This window comes from Rousettus aegyptiacus, unplaced genomic scaffold, assembly GCF_014176215.1.
Source record: "Rousettus aegyptiacus isolate mRouAeg1 unplaced genomic scaffold, mRouAeg1.p scaffold_m13_p_9, whole genome shotgun sequence".
In the NCBI taxonomy this organism is placed as follows: domain Eukaryota; kingdom Metazoa; phylum Chordata; class Mammalia; order Chiroptera; family Pteropodidae; genus Rousettus; species Rousettus aegyptiacus.
In genome coordinates, this window is record NW_023416312.1 from 136345 (window position 1) to 157568 (window position 21224).

Below are 21224 nucleotides of genomic sequence, written 5' to 3' on the forward strand. Positions count from 1 at the left end.
AAGGGTTGGTCTGGTCAGGTCGCTAAAAGAGCTGTCAGCTTGTGGGGCCCTTAGCCACTGCGACGGGTTCAAAGTTCGCTCCCATGGGCCCCTGAGGTTCTGTGTTCAGTGCCCGCGGTTGGGCCTCAGCCAGGATGCTTGCCCACAGCACCGAGGAGAATACTTGTCTCACTTTGTCTGCCCAGCATTTGTCATGGGTGAAAAATCAAGATGAATTGAGCAGTTAAAAGAAAACACAATAGCCTAGTAGGGGAAAGCAAGTCGTGCCCTTCAGACTTGCATGGCTGCAAATTATAAAATGGGACCACAGTGCGTGGAGAAGGCGACGGCCTCAAAGCAGCGTTTCACGCCCACTCACATTTTATGTGTCTAGTGACTTCACTTCGGGTCATGTATTTTTGTCCTGTGTTTATGCGCCGGTAGGACATCTTTCTTGTATATATTCTTGAGCATGTCTGTGCAGTGATGTCCAAAGCATTTAGCTGACGGCCGGCAGGGTTTTACCTATAGATGGATATCGTGTTACTAACGCTGTTTCTAGACTAGAGTCGGGGTATGTGGCCGGCTAAGCTTTTTAGGTTTAGTGACTACTACTACTGTATAGCAGGTTTAGCAAACGCTTCCTCAGAGGTCCAGGTAGTAAATGAGGGTGAGAAACACAGGCCTGTGCCCTCCAGGAGCTCACAATCAAAAACGGGAGGAAGCCAGCTTGCAAATAATGATTCTGCAACAAAATGCACTTTATAAACAAGATTGATGTTAAAAATATTAGTAATTACAACACAATGGGAAGGATGCAGGGCAGGACACAGCGTGGGGAATAGGAGGGCAGCAAAAGTTTATAAATGGGCCAGTGGTTCTCAGTGTACAGTCTCTGGACCAGCAGCATCAGCCTCCCTGGGAGCTCATCAGAAATGCAGAAACGCAGAGTCTTGGGCCCTGCTCCAGAGCTGCTGACACTGTGAGTCAGGGGCGGGACCTGGACCCAGCCCTCGTGGGGATGCTAATGATGTGCACTCAGGTTTGTGGGTCACCAAGTTGGTGATGATCAGCATCAGTGTCCGTTGCGGAATGGATGACAGGCCATTTTGTTTCTCAGGTCCTGGCATCGCCAGAGGCCTCCCCAGAGCTTGGACCCTTTTGTCCATCTGTTGCAATCAGAGTATATCTGGAGTTTTTCCTGAGTTATTATACAGATAGAAAGTTTTACTTGGCCCATCAGTACAACTTACCCATTTTTTTTTTCTTTTATGGATCATACTTTTGGTGTGATTTCTGATAACTCTTCGCTTAGCCCTAGGTCATGAAGATTTTGGCCATTCGCACAGGGCCATAAAAGTCACTCATGGGTTTTACGCAGGTCAAGGCATCGCTGGTTGAAGTAACAGAAAATGCCACAGGCTGGTGCCGTCTGCGAGTTCTTTTGGAAGTGGACGCTGAGATGAGAAGTCCCGTGCAAGGAGTTTTCGCGCAGAGGTGCAGGGACTCTGGGGAGGGGCGTGAGGAGGGAGACCGGAAAGGAGGGTAGCCGTCAGAGGCTGAGCTACTAATGCAGCTCACCCCACGGGCCGCCGGAGCTCGGCTCCACACTTCGGCCTCTAGGAGATGGTGCTCGCTGTGTCAAAGGTCCCCAAGATCACCACCGGGTTCACTACGGGGACTCACGGGACTCGGCATAGAATTGTCTCCATGGCCCTGGTTTATTATAGTGAAAGGCTAGAAAGCAAAGTCCCCAAAGGGCAAAGCGCATGGGGCAAAGTCGGGAGGAAACCAGGGACAAGCTTCCCCGAGTCCTTTCCCGGTGGAGTCACGCAGGATGTGCTTAACCGCTCCTACAGTGACTCGGGATGACATGTGTGAAATGTCACCAGGGAAGCTTGTTAGAGTCTCAGCTCATGGGTTTTACTGGGGGCTGGTCCTGTAGGCACCCTCTACCTGGCTCGTGTCCAAATTCCAGACTCCCAGAACGAAGTGGAGTTTCTCCATCACAGCGCTCTTGACGCTGGGGGCTGGATAATCTATTGTAGGGGGCGTCCTGGCCACTGGAGGAGGTTGAGCAACATCCCTGGCTTCCACCCACTAGATGCCAGTAGCGCCTCTGTCAGATGTGACAAATGTCTACAGACATTGCCCAGTGTCCCCTGGAGGCAGAATCACTTCTGTTGGGAGCCTCTGATCTATTTATCGTCATCGGCCCCCGCAGCCTGGCTTCCTTCGCCCTGCTGTAGACATTTGGCAGGGGTGGTGGCCCTCGGGTTAGCCACCCCTGGAATGAGAGACTTTCTTTGTCTCCGTCGTGCCTGCATGGCCACGCGCAGCTCCCATGCTCACCCCCACGGCCAGGCACTGTGCCTGGTGGTTGGCGCCGCAGTCTGCCCCCCTGTACAAAGGACCGATGATGCGGCCACACCTGACCGCAAGGCCTAGGTGCTTCCACAACCCCCTCCCCACGTCACCTTCAAGGTCTTCCCTTCTCCAGGCCACCCTCCCTGTTGCTACCAGAGGACTATTTAGAGCATCCTGCTCTTCTTAAAATAAACAACCCAACAAAGAAAGTGAGCATCTTTAGATAGTCTTGAAGTCCCTTCCCATCTAAGCAGAGGATTTCTGTCCAGCGCAGTCTCCCCTTACCTGAACCTCAAGAACGTCAAGAGTGGGGAAGAACTCGTGCTCCAAAGAAAAATGCCAATACCAATGTCAGAAGGAATGCATGCCCCTGGGCAAAAACCACCAACGAACCGTGCCTAAGAATCTGCATTTACTGAGGGGCAGGCCACACTTTTAACCTCTTCTTAAAATTGCAAAGTACAACAAACATGGCAAAAAGTGCATAACACATGAATATATGGCTTACTGGATTATAAAAGAAACATCTGTGTCACCACCCGACGTGAAATCATCGATATGGTTTCTTATAAATGGAATCCCACAGTGCGTGTTCTGGTATGTCTGACTTGGGCAACGTGCTGTGTTTAAGGCATCTGTTGCGAGCATACTGTGGGAAGCGCTTGAGTCAGAGGGTACGAGAAGTGTCCCGCCTTCTCTTGGGCGGAGGTGGGAGTTAGTTACATGTTGGAGCAGATAGAGAAAGGAGGATGTGTTCCGTGGTCACTCCAGGGTCCTGCTGGCCGAGGGCTGCTTGCGAATTACCCTCTGGTGGCCATATGGTGCAATGACGCCCTCTGATAGCAGGGACTCCAAGGAATTGGCGGCCAGCAGACATCAGCCCTGAGCTCAGTGCCTTGTGTGATCCGCATCGGTTGTAAGGAAAGGGACTCTGTAAGAGATGCTTGTGATTAGTTGCTGGAGCTTTTGGAAACTCTCAGCAATGAGGCCGTTTGGGGCATTTTTTTGTAGCTGCCATGTAACCAAGGTCTAGCTCCGAATCCGACGTTCTCAGATCCTTTCCTCCTTGCGTCCTATGCCTTTCATGGTGTGTTGTGATGCAGGTAACCTCTAGCTCCGTTGGCCTTGACCACTTTGTTAGAGCTGTGGTATGCTCATATTTGTATTCATGAACCGAGGGCATCTAGAATCTTGAAGCATTAGGATAGCCAATTAGTGGAAAGGTTTCTGATTGTAGGTTATCATAGAAACCTCAGAGCGCGCGTGTGTCTGTGTAACTACCTTTTATTTTCCCAGGGCTTCTGGGTCGAAGCATTGCTAGCGAGGTCCTTTCGTTGCTTTTCTGGGGTCTGATCCTTCCCATTCATAGTCCTATGAGGGACAACTGTGCCTACTTTTATCTTTGTACTTCTCTCAGTGAATCATGATGCCTTCTTTGCTGGCTTCTGTTGACAGGTGAGGGTCTCAGGCCTGCCGGTAGCTCTGGTACCTCGGACAGGGCCCTGGCAGGTCACAGATGCCCCCCAAATGCTTATGGGTATAAAGCAGGGGCTGGCAAACCACCGCCCGCAGCCCACTTCCTGCTTCTGTAAATACGATGTCACAGGCACACAGCCACGTGCCTTCATTTACATGTTGTCTGGGGCTGGTTCATGCCACAATGGCCAAGTGGGGTAACCGTGACACTGTACAGCCTGCAAAGCTAAAAAAGGCCCTTTACAGGAAACATTAGCTAACCCCTGAATGTCAATTAAGTTACTCCGAGGGGACAGGAAACAGAAAAATGGCACAGACAGCTTATTGGAAAGGTTCCGGAAACCCAGAGGAGATTCGGGTGGCGGTTTCTACTGCGCCCACGCTGCCAAAGGAATCTGCTGGTACTTACGCCTGCGGTGACCAGCCCTCCTTGCTGATTGGAGACTTTTAATCTTTTAATCTGAGTTATGACCTTCCATTCCATCTGCCCAAGTCATCTGGAGATCAGCTCATAGAGCAAGTTGGCAAATAAGATGGCATGGTGTGATCTGGCATGAAAATGGTCAGGCTCTTAGAGCACCTGGCCACTGCTCAGCTGGGGCAGGAGGGGACAGATGGAAGGTCTTCGACACAACATCTAATGGGGGGGGATGCATGATGTGTAATGGCTCCAAGTGGGAAACCACCCAAATGTCCACCCACGGTAGAATAGATAAATACATTGGGACTTATTTTCTTAATCCAATACTATAAACAGGAGCTGGCAAAGTACATCATCTCGAGGGCCAAATCGAGCTCACTGCCTTTGTATGGCTCTCAAGCTAAGCGTGGTTTTTTCCTTTTTTATTGGTTAAAAAAAACCCTGAAAGAATAAGAATATTCTGTGACAAATGAAGATTATATGAAATGCAAATTTTAGTGTCCGTCAATCAACTCTTGTTGAAACACAGCCCCAGGCATTAATTTGTGTATTGTCTCTGGCTGCTTTTATGTAGCAGCAGAGTCGGGTAGTCCTGACAGAGGCCGCAAGGCTCACAAGCCTTCAAATATTTACTATCTGGGCCTCAAAAGAAAAAGTTCGCTGTTATATAGCAAAGAAAATGAATAGCGATTACACTCAACACCATGAGTAGACCTTATAAACGAATGTAGAACTAAAGAAACTGGAAACAAAACATTCTATTTATATAAAGTTTAAAAACAGGCAAAATTAGTGTGCAGCATGAGGGTCAGGATGGTGGTTACCTTTAGGGGTGGGGTAGAGGCTGGAAGGGGCTGTGGGGGGCCTTCTGGGGGCTAGTCGCATTCCGTGCCTTGATCTGGGTACTGGTTATGTGGGTGAATTCCCTTTGTGAAAATTTGTGGAGGTTTATACAGTTGTGAGTTTTGCATTCTTATGGAGAGATGTTTACTTGGATAAAAAGCTTGCTTAAGGAAAACAATTTCAGTCCGTCAGCAGTTTAAAAGGTTAAACATAGAGTTACCATGTGACCCAGCAATTCTGCCCCTGGGCACATACCTAAGAGAAGTAAAAACACGTCCACACAGACCTGTACGTGAATGTTCACTGTAGCAGTATTCACAGTAGCCAACAAGTGGAAACAACCCAAATGTCCATCAGTCGATAAAACAGATAAACAAAATATGATCTATCCATGCAATGGAATATCGTCCAGCGCAACAAAGAGTAAGGTACTGAGATACAGTCCAACATGGGCGAACCTCGAAAACATAATGAGTCAAACAAGCCAGATGCAAAAGGCCACGCAGCATGAGATTCCATTTGTATGAGATGTCCAGACAATGTAAATCTATAGGGACAGAAAGCAGATTCATGGATGTCTGGGAGAGGAAAGGAGAATGACTCCCGTGGGTATGGGGTTGCTTTTAGGAGGATGAAAATGTTCTGCAATTGGGTCGTAGTAATGGTTGTACAACCTGGTGAATATTGAAATCCCACTTAGAAAGATACATTCTATGGTATTCGAGTTATATCTCGAAAAAAGAAATGCTTGAAATAAAAAGATTGCTGCTGTAGCCCCACACGCAGCCATACAAATCAGAAAGAAAGGTCCCAGGGCCACAGCCAGCGCGTCTACTTTTTGTCGCTGCTCTTCCGAGTGCGGGTAGCCTGAAGGTTGACGGGGAAAGGCCTGACTTTCCCACCAGGTAATCGAGACCTGTTCCCCAGATTCAGGAAGGCTGAGTAGCTCAGAACAGTTTCTGGAACATAGCAAAAATGGACATGTTGGATTTGCTCCTTCTCTTTACTAAAACCATAATGCTACAAAAAACAAAACAAAACAAAACAGGACAGACTGAAAGGTTATAGATAACTCACTTCCTGGACTTTCCCTGTGATTGTGCCCAACTTGATCCCCATTTCCCTGATGTCCGTTTTCCTTTGGTCCGATGGGAGAGAAATTGGAATCTTGGTGGCAGTTACTGGCGTGCGTTTCCAGTGACCAGCATGGACTGTCGTCTTGCACTGGTCACTGCAACATCCCACTGCTTACCTACAGCTTGCTTTTTCTATATATTTAGCGATCTCTTCTGGATGACACTTTTCGGTCCCTACTTCTAAGTGTTAAGGGCAGTAACGGCTGCAGATACTATGCAGCTTTTGAAGATATGAGAATACCACGCAGATTATCTTAAAGTTTTCATTTGGTGACAGCGAAGTTTTTTAAATTATGATTTTCTGCTTTGTAATGACTGATATTAACAGCTGGCAGTGAAGATAGCTCTGAAATTTCTGGAAAGTCCCACAGGCGCGACCAGGATCTGTCGCAGAGATGAATAGTTTTGATTAATTAGAAAGTGTTTGCCTGTCCCTGAGAGGGGAAAAGGGGCCGGGACTAAGCGTTGTCAGCCCCTGTGTCATGAGCTCAGGGCGGAAAGAATGTGAGAAATAGTCCACCGCAGAATGTGGAGTTTTGAGAGGGGGAAGGTGAGACTCAGCGAGGGTCAGCCGAGGTCACGCAGGTGGACGGACGGGTTTCGGGCAAATTTCTTGTGTAGCGTGTGGCCTTTCTATTTTGAGTAGACGTATTTCCTTTGAATACAAGAGAATAGTTTCTAATACTGTGAACACTTGGAGGAGTTTTCAGGAAAAGATATTAGAATGCCAGGCATAGATTCATGTTTCAATGCTTTCGGATTGCCAGGGAGGGAACCCCCAACTGCCCCTGGGGACGTTAGAGCACATTCCACAGATCAGAATCCTGGAGGACGAATAGCGACTTTCCAGACAGGGGCAGGAAGGCTGTTCAAAGTAGAGGAAACAGCACATTCGCAGGTCTGGCTTTCTGACAGACGTTTTTGGTCAGGTGGGCTGATTATTAGCCTGGGGTGGGTGTTCTCTTATATTCAATCAAGACTTGATTCTAGTTAGGACCTGTCCTTCAGCTTGTTCTGGGCGATCCTGTACTTTCTTTCATCTTCTAGAAACCATTTTCTTATCGCCAGTATTCAACTACACAAAGTCCAGGTTTCCTAAAATTGCTGTTCTGAGAGAGAGCCAACCGTCACAGTTGCTCTCAACATCGAAGTCGTAAATTACATCACTGATACTGTTGCGGTCAACACATGCTTGTCTTCATTGGGCCCTGGCTGAAGTGAGTTTTACTGACAGGGTCCGTTTTAGCACCTGCTGTTGAAAACTTTGACCCTAGCCTCTTGGGGTCTTAATGTCGGGAGACCAACCCAACCCCTGGGCTGCAGACTGCTACCAGTCCCTGGCCTGTTAGGAACCGGGCTGCACGGTGGGTGGCGAGCGGCAGGTGAGCCCATGAAGCTCCATCTGCATCCGCAGCCGCCCCCCAGCGCCGGCATCAGCGCCTCAGCCCCGCCTCGGACCATCAGGCATTAGATTCTCATAGGAGCCCCAGTCCCTGGTGCCGCACAGGTTGCGGACCACTGCTTTAAAGGACTGGACAAAATACCTAGGTGCCCCTAGTGTCTTCCAAAACCCCTCCGTAGGTGAGGATGGTTGCATACGAGAGATGTTATCTCGTTAGGCCCTGTACCTGCAGCAGGAAATTCCATTCCGTCCTGCTCTGTTGGTGGCTTTGTCACCGTCGCTGCTCCATCCCTCCTCCTAGCGGTTGGTCCGCAGTGCCACAGCTAACTTACCTGCCTTCGCTTCTCCTCGCCCTCAGAGCTCAAGTAAATTGTGCCTGTTAAGCATTGTTACGATGGTGCTACTTAACCCCTTCGAAAAACCTAGTTGCTTAAAACGATAACCATTCATTTGTCTCACAGTCTGTAGGTTGGCCGAGCAGCTGGTTGATTGGGCCAAACTTGGCTGATCTTGGCCGGACTCACTCATCGCCCTGTGCTTGGCCAGGCCTTGGTGATCTGGGATGGCCTCAGCATAAACGACCCAACCTGACTCCATGTAGTTGCTCATTTTCCAGCATTACAGCTAGGCTACTTCTCTTGGTGAGGGCAGAAGTCCAAGAAAAAAAGGCAGAGGCCGCGTCGCCTCTTGGGGTCTAGACTCAGGGCATGCGTACTGTCGATTCTACTGCATGTCGCAAGGTGAGCCAAGATCTGAAGGGTGCAGAGACGCTGCAAAGTCCTGTTGAAAATGTGGTAGCTACAGGGATGGATAGAGAATATGGACCATTTTTGCAATCAGTCTGGACCACGGATCAGGAGTCAGCACACGTGTTCTGTAAATGGCCAAATAGTAAACACTTTAGGCTCTGTGGGCCACGTGGTCTTTGTCCTAACTACTCAGCTCTGCTGTTGTAATGTGAAAGCGGCCCTAGACTATATGTAAATGAGTGGGCAAGGCTGTGTCTCACTGCATTTTTATTTACAAAACCAGGCAGCAGGCCAGAGTTGGCCTGCGAGCTGCAGTTTGCTGAGCCCTGACCTACATGATCCAGATCCAGTGAGCAGCTCAGATTTACTCTCTAGGATGCTGTCCTTCCCCAAACCATGGCCTTGAGGCCATGGGCACAGGTGCCATCTGCTAGCAGAAGTGCTTTTATTGGAGCGAAGAAATAAAAACAGCCGAGAGAATCAAGGGCTCGCCTCTAAGATGCAAGTGACTATTTGCATCCGTTAGGGTTGCTCCTTGTACCACAGTGGCCTTACACAGGTTAAGTTTCTCAGTTAGCAAGTCCTTGGAGTTCGCTTCTCGTCGCTCCCGTCTTTGGCTAGATTTCTATTCCTTAGCCAATCGCATCTCCCAGATGGATCCCAGCTAGAGTTCTTTCCACTTTTCTGCCCTCTTCTTATACTTCTAGCCCTCCTGTCTTTCTTAACCCTGACCTCAGAAGTGACCATCACCACCTCCTTCTGGCCCCCAGGGAAGCCCCCGATGAGATCTACAAAGTAGATCACGTTTATTTTCCTTTATCAATTATGTGTCTAATTGCGCTAGCCATGGCATTTAAAGATGTGATTCTTCTCCAGAGTGGCCTTTCGTTTCAACCATCACTGCCTGGAGTTGTCGCTTCACTAAGAGATTTGGTTACATTTCAGGGAACATGAATGATCTGTTCTTTAATAAATGTCCAAGTCTCGGCAATTCTTGTCCGTTGGCGGGTCTTTCTCGTGAGGGCTCTGCATGGCAGGTCCGCAGCCTGCCATGTTATTTTTCCCATCAGAGATTTTCTTTGCCACATATAACACAAGGCTATCGCCATCTTGTTTTTGTAGAAATGAGAATGAAATCTCTGCTTTCTAATTTTACTCCTTTCCTTTATTATTGGTTGCTACTTATGCAATATGATTCTTCCCCGGGTCCTCATCAACGGGTATAGTTTTCAGCTTGGCATGGCTCAAACCTCAAACTTTTTAAAGTTTTAAAGCAGCTGAGTTGTACAGATGGTCAATAAATCAGTCACTATGGCCACTTTATTGCTTGTAAGGCGATTACCCCACTTTGCCCATAGCGACTTTTCAATTTGATTAAAATGCCGTTTCATCAGGTCGCGGTTGAGTCCTCCAGATATAAACATACAGAAAGCAATGAGAGAAACCTATACTCGAATATTTTTAAAACTACCCTTCCCCTCTTTACCCAGCACTTTTGTGGTCCTCATCCTATAATTCAAATTTCCACGCTCCTTGCCAAAGTAATTTTTATTTACTGCTTATTCCAACCTCTTGTCTTTGTAAGAGCACGTTGTTGTTTTTTTTCTGCTAACTGGTGGTGAGCCTTGGCTCTGCCGCAAAGCATTTTCTCCATCTCGAATGAGCTCCTCCGTGACCTCTAAATCAGGCTCTGATAGTGGTAGAACATGGATGATGTCTTGGTTTAATTGGGATTGTTTTTCAGACAAGGGACGCGAGGCTAGTGGGAGTGGGATTATCTTAGGAAACGAAGAAACTCTTAACTTTGCTACCGCCCTGGCAGCAGGAGCCCTTTTGACTGTATTTTAAGACAAATTAAAAGCCTGCCCCCAGGGGTCCTTGCCCAGGGCAGTGTGCCGCCAGCCTGGCATGGCTCTCGGCTTGTCTTAGTCCGTTGGGCTGCTATAAGGAGATACCACAGGCTGGGTGGCTTACAAAGAGCAGACATTTTTTTCCCTCACGGTTCTGGAGGCTGGAAGTCCAAGATCAGGGGGCCAGCATGGCCTGGTGAGGACCCTCTTCTCAGTCAGGCTTCTCACCGTGTCCTCACGTGGTGGAAGGGGTGAGGGCTCTCTGGGGTGTCCTTTATAAGGGCACCGATGCTATTCAGGAGGGCACTGTTCTCGTGACCTGATCACTTCTCAAAGACCCCCACCTCCTAACACCACCACAGGGGGTTAGGATCTATTTCAACATCTAGATTTTTTTTCTGTTTAAAGAGAACTTACTGAATATATAGTTGATTCGTGAACACTGAAATCAAAGCCAGGAGCATCTTAACTCGTGGCTGGACGAAGCTCACCTGACACAAAAATTCAGACCAGAGCACGGGTCATGTGGCAGGCGGTCCTGCCTCCTTCGTCCCTCTCCACGGCGGCCCCCTGCAGATCTGCAGATCGCCTTGGCTCCCATCAGTTGGTCAAAGTCATGCCAATGTTTTCACTCTGCTGTTGCTATGCACCGTGAATATCCGCAGTGACTACTACGCGGGCTGCCTACACGGCTGGTCCACTTCCTCTCCCAGGAAAACGAATCGCTGGTTTGGTTACAGTGACTCGGTTTTGAGTGGCATGCCTCAACCTCGCCTGTCCCCGGCAGCCCCCTCATTTTGACACCTAGATTTTGCAGAGCGTGAGGTTTTCCAGAATTGAGTATAGCTGATCCTCACTTGTGGTTCTGTATTTGTGAATCTGGCTACTCGCTAAAGTTTATTTGTAACCCCCAAATCAGTACACGTGGCACTTTCCCGGTCACCCACAGACGTGCGCCTGCACAGACGGGCGAGGAGTTTGAGATGCACCTCTCCGCCATCTCGTTTCAGCTTTCACAGTCTTTTCAATGCCACACGTTTCATAATTTTGTGCCTTTTTACTGGTAATTTTGCTGTTTTCAGTGGTCCCGAAGTGCAGAGCTGGAGTGCCACTAGCGCTTGTAACCGCAAGGCCACTGACAGGTGCCCCACAGAGAAAATGTGCGCGTCGGGTGAGCTTCGTCTAGCCACGAGTTAAGATGCTCCTGGCTTTGATTTCAGTGTTCGCGAATCAACTATATATTCAGTAAGTTCTCTTTAAGCAGAAACAAAATGCAAAGGGGTGTACTGATTGGTTGACGGAAATATTGTGATTAGAGGCTCACAGGTACGTAACTTGTATTTCTCTTCGGGACAGTGCTTCAGGATTCACTAATTCAGTGTTCATGGTGACTTTATAGAATGTCACAATCGCGAATGATAAAAATCGGCCGTGCTGTGGACCGAATGTCTGTGTCCCCCAAATTCATTTGGCGAAACCTAATTCCCAGTGCGATGGTGTTTGGAGCAGGGGGCCTCGGGGTGACCAGATCATGAAAATTGAGTCACCATGATGGGGTTAGTGCCCTTAGAAGAGAGACCCCAGAGAGCTCCCAAGTTCTTTCCTTCCACCACGTGTCCTTTCTTGACTGGACAGCGAGGTGTGTCCTCTGCCAGGACCTTGATCGTGGGCTTCTTCATCTCCAGAACTGTGAAAACTACATTAGTTTTTTATAAGCCACACAGTCTGTGGTAGTTTTTGTTATAGCAGCCCATACTGATTGAGACAGACTGTAAATGTATATATTTCACTGCAGCAGAGATGCCCGTGCTGAAATCATTCTTTCTTCCATACCGGTGCATGCGGGTTGTTCCGCTGGGTCTCTGCAGATCGCCTGCTTATGTTTTTGACCCCAGGTTTCCTCTCCCAGGTGTAACTAGCATGGTAAATGCGGGAGCGATGAGCGGCTCTGGAAACCTGATGGACTTCCTCGACGAGCCATTCCCTGATGTGGGGACGTACGAGGACTTCCACACCATTGACTGGCTGAGGGAGAAATCACGGGACACCGACAGACACAGAAAGGTAGGTGGCGTTTATAAAAGACATATTGAAGGGCATCCCTTTAAGTGGCTAGGCCATGCTCGCTCTCATTGGACGGTTACGGTTTGGGCTTAGGTGTGTGGATAGAGAATTATAATACCAGGCGCTTTGGGTGGGAGGCTGTGTCATGTAGACCTTTAGAAGTAGCTCAGGCGGCTTGGTCTGTAGAGGGAGCAAGGTTTCTTAGGTACAGTGGGAGGCAGTGGCCACAGTGACAAGAGGAGAGAGCCGTGAAGATGGGGCCGCTGGCCACGTCGCCTTCCACGGGGATGCAGCAACAGGGTGGGGCTGTCCTCCATCTCAGGGAGTGCAGCTTCGGAGTCGGATGAGAAGTGACATCGAGAGTGCCACGTCATTTCCTGCAAGTTGGCAAGGGAAGAAGGAAGAGAGAGATGTGGGGAGCGAGGTTGACGCAGAAAGATGACTCAGCGTCTTGGCTCCAACGTGGAGGGCCGTGGGCGATGGGGCAGCCTTCACCCTTGTCCTCACTGTGGCCCTCAGGCCCAATCCAGCTTGGCCTTGTTTGCGTTTATTGGAACAGCCCACACCCGTTCATGCCACACATTATGGCTGCTTTTGCCCTACAGAGGCTGAGTTGAGTAGTTCCCACATCTGGCCTACAGAGCTGAAAATACTTTCTGTCCCTTTACAGAAATGTTTGCCATCCCCTGCCCTAAAGGGTTCTGAGGGGGATGAAGATCTGAGGAATGTAGGATCCTGTCAACGCATGGAGTCAAAGGGATGCTCTTATGATATGTTTAGAGGCATCCATCTTCCCGGTCAGCATGGTCCTTGCTAGCGAAGTTCTTGTATTAACATTGAACCTTGAAAACAAAAGAAGGAAATGAAGTCTTTGTTGAAGAGGTTCTTTTGTGAATGGGCCTTATAATATAAGTTAAAATAGTCATTCTTATTCAAAATGGTAACTCCGAACCCATGTCTCCCTTCAAAATGGCTTGTGAATAATGGAAGATCAAATCACACTTAGTAAGTTTGTTTTAATTACGTGAATTTTTTCAACCAGAAAGCCCGTTTTATTCACGTGGGAGATAATCAAAAAGAACAACGTAAGTGGGAATCGATTTGCTCCATTGCAAAACTGCTTCCCGAGGAAGCAGTTTCAAGGAAGGAAACACAAATTGGAAAACGTATCCGCATCAACCAAAGTGTCTTTTCGTTTCTAGATAACCAGCAAGAGCAAGGAGTCCGTGTGGGAGTTCATCAAGGGTCTGCTGGATGCCTGGTCAGGATGGGTGGTGATGCTGCTCATCGGCCTGCTGGCGGGTACGTGGGAGGGCGCGCCAGCCGTCTGGGCCCATGTTCTGAAAGTGGAGTGTTTCTCGTCGGCCCCACGCAAGGGATTTAGTACTTGGAATATGTAAGAGCGAAATACACGACCACACATTTAACACACACACTGTCGTCAGTAAGGCAAGGCCTCAAGGCGTGCGCCCAAGCGGTCGCCGGAGAGCTGTACTTGCAGTCACTGGGCCTTTTCCACACAGTGCAAAGGGCGACCACCGTTCTGGATTCTACCGAACACACATGTGTCTCCCTCCATCCTACTTGGTTACACATAAGGCAGGGAAGTCAGTGGGAAGTTCGGATCCCTAGTAATAAAACACCATACGAGAGTGGCCTTTAATACTGGCAGGCCGTGGAATGAATCGCAAATCCTAATGCGAGACACCATGGGCCCTGAGGCCAGCCCGGGAGATTCCCTCCAGCCCATAGATTGTTCTGACGCTCAGGGACACCTGTCCTTTATTTTAATAATCCCAACACCATGCCTGCGGGCAGTAGACGCGTCTAGAGTGATTAGATGCCTATGTGGGGAGAAGCCTGTCCTTTTAATACCAAACGCACTAACTCTACATGGAAATCGTTTCTTGAAACTTCTTTCTAGGAAGCGGTGAAAATTAATGTGTAAGAATAAAGAATTCAAATGTGCTAAAGAGATTCCCTTGATAAACATCCTCTACCCGTAGCAATGTAACATTCACGGTCATAGGCTTGATCAGAGAGTGACTATAATAAAGGCAGAATATAGCCAATTCTCTAAGGAAGACAGAACACTGATGTGGCATGGACATAAATTTTGCGGTGACAAAGGATTTCGATTCCCGGTGCTTTTTCATTTATCCCATGTGCGTTTGGAGGAGGGGCTTGGTTGCCAAGAGCGGTGCTTGAGGGGGAATCCTTTCCTTGTAGTCACAGCAGCCGGCTGCCCATTTCTCCCATCCTATCCTTCCTCTCCCAGCGGCATTCCCAGTATATAACGGCCGCAGTGTTGGAAGGGAATTAGTCTTCACGAGTACATAGTGTCTTGCCACTAATTTGTTTGACGCTGCTATTTGTTTGAAGGTGGACGGGGTGGGAGTTTGCTGTGAATTCTTATGTCTTTATTTAGAATGGATTTATAAAACCATACGATGTATCATTATTCTTGACTCCTAGGAAGGAGAAATAAAAAGGGAAATGAAGAAATCTGGAATAGATGTTCTGGCGTAAACAGTGCAGTGTAGATTTATTGACTAAGAGCCTGATCGGGCAGTCGTTACCAAACCTGATGTTGACCGGTCGGCGTCACTATCAACCTGATTTCTGGTAGTTCTTTTAGGAAGAATCACATGGAGAATTAAAACTGCTGCCCAGGCTTCAATTAAATAGTGTATTTGGAGACGATGCCCTAGCATCGAGTAAAGACCCCTCCCGCTTTTGTCCAGCGTCCACCTGTGATTCCAATGCGTAGCCAGGGTGAGCACCACTGGAGGAGGGTGGTCCCCTGGACTCATCAGCAAAGAAACAGAGAGAAGGCAAGAATGCGATGATACCGACAATGAAGGTGGCCGAAGTGTTCTTTTGATCTGGATGTACCTTAAAGGGAAAGCCAGAAAACTGTCCCCACTTACTTTCTTGTTCCCTGGCTGGTGGAGAGGACTCAGGTGTCCCACTGCCTGACCTGTCATCTCCCCCCTGGTGCCACAGACATTATATTCTGGTTTCAGAGATGGGGAAGTCCAAGAAGGGTTTCCTTTTCAAGGCATTTATCAGGAACCACCACTAGATGTCACTGTTACTCCACGGAACGAAAGGTTTATCTTTATCAGGAATCACCACTGGGTGTCGCTGTTGCTCCATGGAACGAAAGGTTTATTATTATCAAGAGTCACCACTGGGTGTCACTGTTGCTCCACGGAACAAAGCTGAGACTTGCAGCAGTCAGAAAAGCAGTCAGCCAGGAAGATTGGGCGCGGGATAATGTGATTCTAGATGAATGCATAGTGATGGAATTCGGGGTGATCGCTGTATCTTAGTCCTGGATGTCTGCAGGACCCCTTTCTCACATTCTTTAGGTCTTTGTTCAAGTGTCCTCTTTTGTTTGAGGCATTCCCTGACCACCTTTTCTAGAAGTACATTTCTCCCTCTCTGAGCTTCATCCCTCTCAAGCACTGTATGTGTGTGTGCATAAATGTGTGTATGGATGTGTGTAACAGCTTTATTGAAGTATAATTCACATATCATATAATTCCCCAGTTAAAGTATACAATTCAGTGGGTTTTTAATGTATTCACAGAGTTGTGTAACCATCACCACAGTCAATTTTAGGACATTTTCACCAGCCCCCAAAGAACCTCCATACCCTTTGGCTATCAAGCCCCAGTGCCCCAGGCTCCTCACAGCCCCTGGCAAGCACTGAGTTCCTTTCTGTCTCTTTGGATGTGCCATTTCTGGACATTTCCTACAAATGGGATCATACTGTAGTCTTTCGCGTCTGGCTTCTTTCACTGAACATGGTGTGTTTTCAGGGTTCATTCATACTGTAGCCTGTCGGTACTTCCTTTCTTTTTGTTGCCAAATACTATTCCATTGTATACGATGGAGCACATTTTGTTTCTCCATTCAGCAATCCATGAGCATATGGGTTGCTTCCACTTTTTGCAGTCATGAATAGTGCCGCAGCGAACATTTGTGAGCAAGACTTGGTGGACGTTCATTTTCATTTCTCTTGAGTATAGACCTAGGAGTGGAATGGCTGGGCCAGATGGTAACTCTATGGCTGACGTTTCTGAGGATCTGCCGGACTCTTTTTTTATAGTGGATACACTGTTGCAAAGTGCTATTTCTTTTCTTTACTATTTACCCCTTCCAGCGCAGCCCTTGATTTCTCATTTTGTCCAGTGTCTTCCTCCCCCACCGGGGCAGGGACCTGAGTCAGCTCCGTTCACTGCTGCACCCTCAGGGCATGGCATAGTGACTAGCGCAAGTTAAGTTGGTACTCGGGAAATATCCCTGGAGTGAGCAGATGTAGATGGACCTGAACTTTCTGGTTTTCATTCATTTATTGCACCCATTTATTCAACATGGATAGATACTTCCAACTCTGTACCTGACACAGGTACAACAATGGACAAGGGAGAGATGGCTGATCATCTGGGAAGTACACGTAGCCCAGACTTAGGAAATCTGGGAAGGCTTCCTGAGGGTGGTGACGTCAATGTCAGAACCCGGAAGAGAAATATGAGAGTGCGGGGGTGGAAGACGGTGCTGCCCGAGGTGATGCAGAGAGGACCGAGAGCCCGTGGGCGCTGGGAGCGTGGAGCGGGCAGGCTGTGCGGTTAGTGATGGAGACAGTTGAGGCTGGAAAGCTAGCAGGGACCAGCCGTTGGAGCCTGCGACCTGCCGAGGATTCAGGCATCTCCCGGGAGCGTGGGTAGCTTTGGTGGGACCGGAGAGTAGCAGGGAGAGGGGGGCCCTCATGCAGGTTTGTGGGTGCCTTTGGTGTTGATGCAGGTGGCAAGTGATATTGTAACGATTCACAAAAAGTTTGAAAAACGTAGTAGTTCGAAAGTATTCCCTGCCTTCGTAAAAGACTAGATAGAATGGCTTATTCTAGAAAGAAACCCAAGGCAGTCCTCTGTGGCCCACTGGACACTGTTTTATCCCCCTGCTCTGTTGGCCTTTAAAGCAGTTATTTGCTTATAAGATCTACATTTCCTTATCCGTAACTTAAAAATCCAGAAGGTTCTAATAAGTGAGGTTTTCCAAGTTTGGTTCCCATTTGGTGGTTAAACCTTCCTTAAATGATGAGGCTGTTATAGTCATTATGACTCCATTTTGTCTGAGTTGTCTTGTTTCCCTGAGAAATATTAAAGCGTGTGACCACAGCATCCTGCCGCAGAAGCCACAGGTGCCACGTCATTTAGAGGGTGTATGCACCCTATTTCTGACATTTGGAAGGATGGATTCTGAAAGCCACTCAGCCCCGGTGGCTCGTCACGAGCTAAAGACTTGCATGTCCCTCCCGCCTGATTTGAGCCATGTAAGGACAGCATACCATCAGCCTTGGCACTTCACTGGGCTGGGCGCTGCCTCGGCCACACCATAAATGCCCAAGGGACCTCACGATTCATGAAAGAAACTTCCTACACGTGTGGCAGCCCATGGCCCTGTTAATCCCCTCTGGCGTGTGGCCTTGGCCGACGCGCTCGTGCGTCGGTCCCATATTGTGCATTCTTGCCACGTCATCACGGGGTGATTCTTCTAAGAAGCTCTTGCTGTTTCTTCCAGGGACCTTGGCTGGGGTCATCGATCTCGCCGTCGACTGGATGACCGACTTGAAGGAGGGGGTCTGTCTGTCTGCCTTCTGGTACAGCCACGAGCAGTGCTGCTGGACTTCCAACGAGACCACTTTTGAGGACAGGGACAAGTGTCCCCTGTGGCAGAAATGGTCAGAGCTGCTGGTGAATCAGTCGGAGGTGGGTTTCTGGGCAGAATCCGGCATTCCACAGGCACTCTGGGATGCCCCCGGGCATTTTGGGAATGTCTGGCTTCACCTTCAAGTGCCCTGATAGTTGTCCATAAGTTCACACTAGTGTGACTTGGCTTTTTCTAGCTCTAATGTTCAAACTTGAGTTGGAAAACCCTTCCCAACTGCTTTATGTGCAAAACGCATATATATTTTTAAGGTCTTATGTTTGGCTTTATTTTTCATACCGAGGGTGGTTTGTTGATCGTGCTGAAGAAATAGGGTTGATTTTTATACCTTCTAATTAAGGAGAAAAGATATTCTTTCTTTTTTTTTTTTTTTTGAAAAAACCGCTTCAGTTTGATATAATTCACATCCCATATGGCTTATTCATTTCCAACGTACGAGTTAATGGCTTTTAGAATACTTACGGAGTTTTGCAACCATTGCTACAATCTGATTTTAGATCGTCATCATCACCCCAAAAGAAACCCCATGCCTATTAGCAGTCACTCTCCATTCTCCTCAGCCTGCCAGCCCTGGGCAACCACTAATCTCTTTTCTGTCTCTATGGATTTTCCTATCCTGGACATGTCACGTACGTGGAATCATACATGTGGACTTTGTGTCTGGCTTCTTTCACTTAGCATAATGATTTTCAGGTTCATTCATGTTACAGCATGGAGTGGTACTCCACTCCTTTTCATGGCTGAATACTATTCCATTGGATGGATAAACTACTTTTGTTGTCCGTTTATCAGTTGACGAACACGTGTTGCTTCTACTTTTGCGCTATTACGAATGATTTTCTTTTGAACGTTTGTGTGTAAGTTTTTGTGTGGATGCGATTTCATCTTTCTTGGATATATACCTAGTGGGGGAATTGCTGGGTCATATGGTAACTCTATGTTTAACCTCGTGAGCACCCGCCAGATTATTTTCTAAAGCAGCTGCATCGTTATGCATTTTCACCAGCAGCGTACGAGCGTTCCGATTCGTCCACATCTCCATCAGCAGTCGTTATGATCTGTTTTTGAGTCTCGCCATCCTAGCAGGTTATCATTTTTCAATTTAAGCTGTAATTTTCCAATGCATTTTACAAGCACATTGCAGAGGATGTTTTGGGACCTTCTGTAATGGGAACGTCCCAGGCACAGGGTATAGTGGTGAACCATAGACTGGGGACTTGCCTTCATGGTACCCAGAGCTTCACATCTGTAGAAGAATCTTAGTTCGGGAAAAGGATTAACTTCTAAGCGAATGCAGTGGTTACCACAATGACTGTGGGTGACTGACAGATCAGAAACCCAGGCAAGGGATAACATGAAGACCGTTCAAGCTAGAACTGTCTTCGGAAGATGGATGTGATCTATTTCTTCATCTTCTCCTGCCCCTACTTCCTCCCCACCCCCCACCCAATGGACTTACATACAGCTGAAGACATTTGGAATGTACTTGGCCATTTTGCTAAACCTCTTTGTTGGCGGAATTGAAAATTAATTCCTTCAAGTCTCAGAAGTAGACAGGGGTCCATCCCGAAATCTCACACATTCTCAGTGGTTTCCGTTACTTCCAAAATAAATTCCCTTGGGTCGATGGGAGTAGGTAGGCAAAATCGGCTGAGTGCCATATTTTATTTCTTCTCTCCTACTTGCAATGCCTTTTCGGGAACGTACGGCCATCCGTCTTCTCAACCGTTTCTAAGATTTATACTTTGATTCAAAGAATTACTGTTAGCAAGAATGAGAAGTTATTTTTAGTTTCAAAAAAGTACATTTTTAAGTGGGTAAAATGTGTTTGTGAGTTTATTTCTCACTGCATAGGGTATGAATATATGTGATTGTAAAGCCCAGAACAGTCTCCTGGAATGTGTTTTTGCAATTCAGAGGCACGGCACACATGTGGCTGTGGCCTGACTTGTGGGTGACCTCGCTTTCCTTCTCCCTCACTTGAGTCATCCAGATGATGGCAAGAAGCTAAAGCCTAGAGAAATGAGGTCTCTCTCTACCCCGCGGGGCCTCAGCGTTAGAGAGCCCAGCCTGTGTGTTTGGGTCAGAAAGCCTGCTCTGCACATCAGATAATTTGGAAGAAATGGTTCAATGAGTTATTCTGAGATGATCAGGTTTCCCCCTCTGCAAGTGCCTATCAACAATTAGCGTGAGTGCGCATCCTCTGAAAAGCTTGTTGAAGCCCCTCTGCCGGCCTCGCCTCCTGAGCGTCTGACTCAGCAGCTCTGCGGTGGAGCCTGAGACTCTGCATTTCTGACGGGCCCCGGCGATGGTGACATTGCTGGTTCAGGAAGCACATTTGAGAGCAGTGTTCTAAACTACCGTCCTCATGCTCACTCACTGCCACAGCGGATGCTCGCTGTGGCGTGGCGGTGGCCGTAGTGAAAGCAAAGACAGGCCGATCCACCGCAGACAAGATGAAACAAACCTTCCAAGGGCTCAAAGACAGGATTTTCCGCGTCACACCTTTCATTAGCTAGCGGAAGTGGTGATTAGTCCCGGTTTCCATGGCCACTGCGATTTTACCCGGTAGCAGGTGTGCGAAGGTCACCGCTTCTGCTGTCATGGTGGAGGGGCGGGGCGCGGGTCTGTCGTGACTCACGGGCTCTTTTCTTGTTCTGTGTCTGCCATTCAGGGTGCGAGCGCTTACATTCTGAATTACCTAATGTACATCCTGTGGGCCTTGCTGTTTGCGTTCCTGGCCGTCTCCTTGGTGCGCGTGTTTGCTCCCTACGCCTGTGGCTCCGGCATACCAGAGGTGAGTGGGGGCCGAATTTCTTTTGTTCTGATAAGGAGAATGTCAAGTCCTTACGTAGCACTTGTATGGCAAGCACGGATCCAAGCCTTTGACGTCTATGAGCTCGTTTGGTCCCTACAATGAGCCTATGAGGCAGGCACTATCATTCTTCGTTTGATAGTTGAGGAACTAAAGTATAGAGAGGTTAAGTCACTTGACCTGGTTCACTAAGTCGGTAAACTGGATGTTGAACCCAAGATTTATGCTCTGCATTCAGGGTTTATGCTCTGTTACTTCTCAGATGATTAAAATCTTGTCTTCAAAACCAGGCATAACTCTTAACGCACGCGGAATCAGAATTCATTAACCGCACGCATACACGTGGCACTTCAGTACCTTGTAAGTTTATCCGCCATGTGACGTGG

At 48.0% G+C, this 21224-nt stretch overlaps 1 protein-coding gene across 2 annotated transcripts in view; it reads left to right on the forward strand.

Moving 5' to 3' along the window:
• Positions 1-21224, forward strand: part of CLCN4 (chloride voltage-gated channel 4) — a 63085-nt gene that overhangs the window by 14985 nt on the left and 26876 nt on the right. For both annotated transcript variants that reach the window (XM_016140158.2, XM_036226919.1), the window contains 4 exons: positions 12133-12287; positions 13490-13589; positions 17877-18064; positions 20698-20820. In XM_016140158.2, the coding sequence (XP_015995644.1) occupies positions 12144-12287; positions 13490-13589; positions 17877-18064; positions 20698-20820 (555 nt within the window). In that variant the 5' untranslated portion in view covers positions 12133-12143. The remainder of the gene's footprint in view (positions 1-12132; positions 12288-13489; positions 13590-17876; positions 18065-20697; positions 20821-21224) is intronic.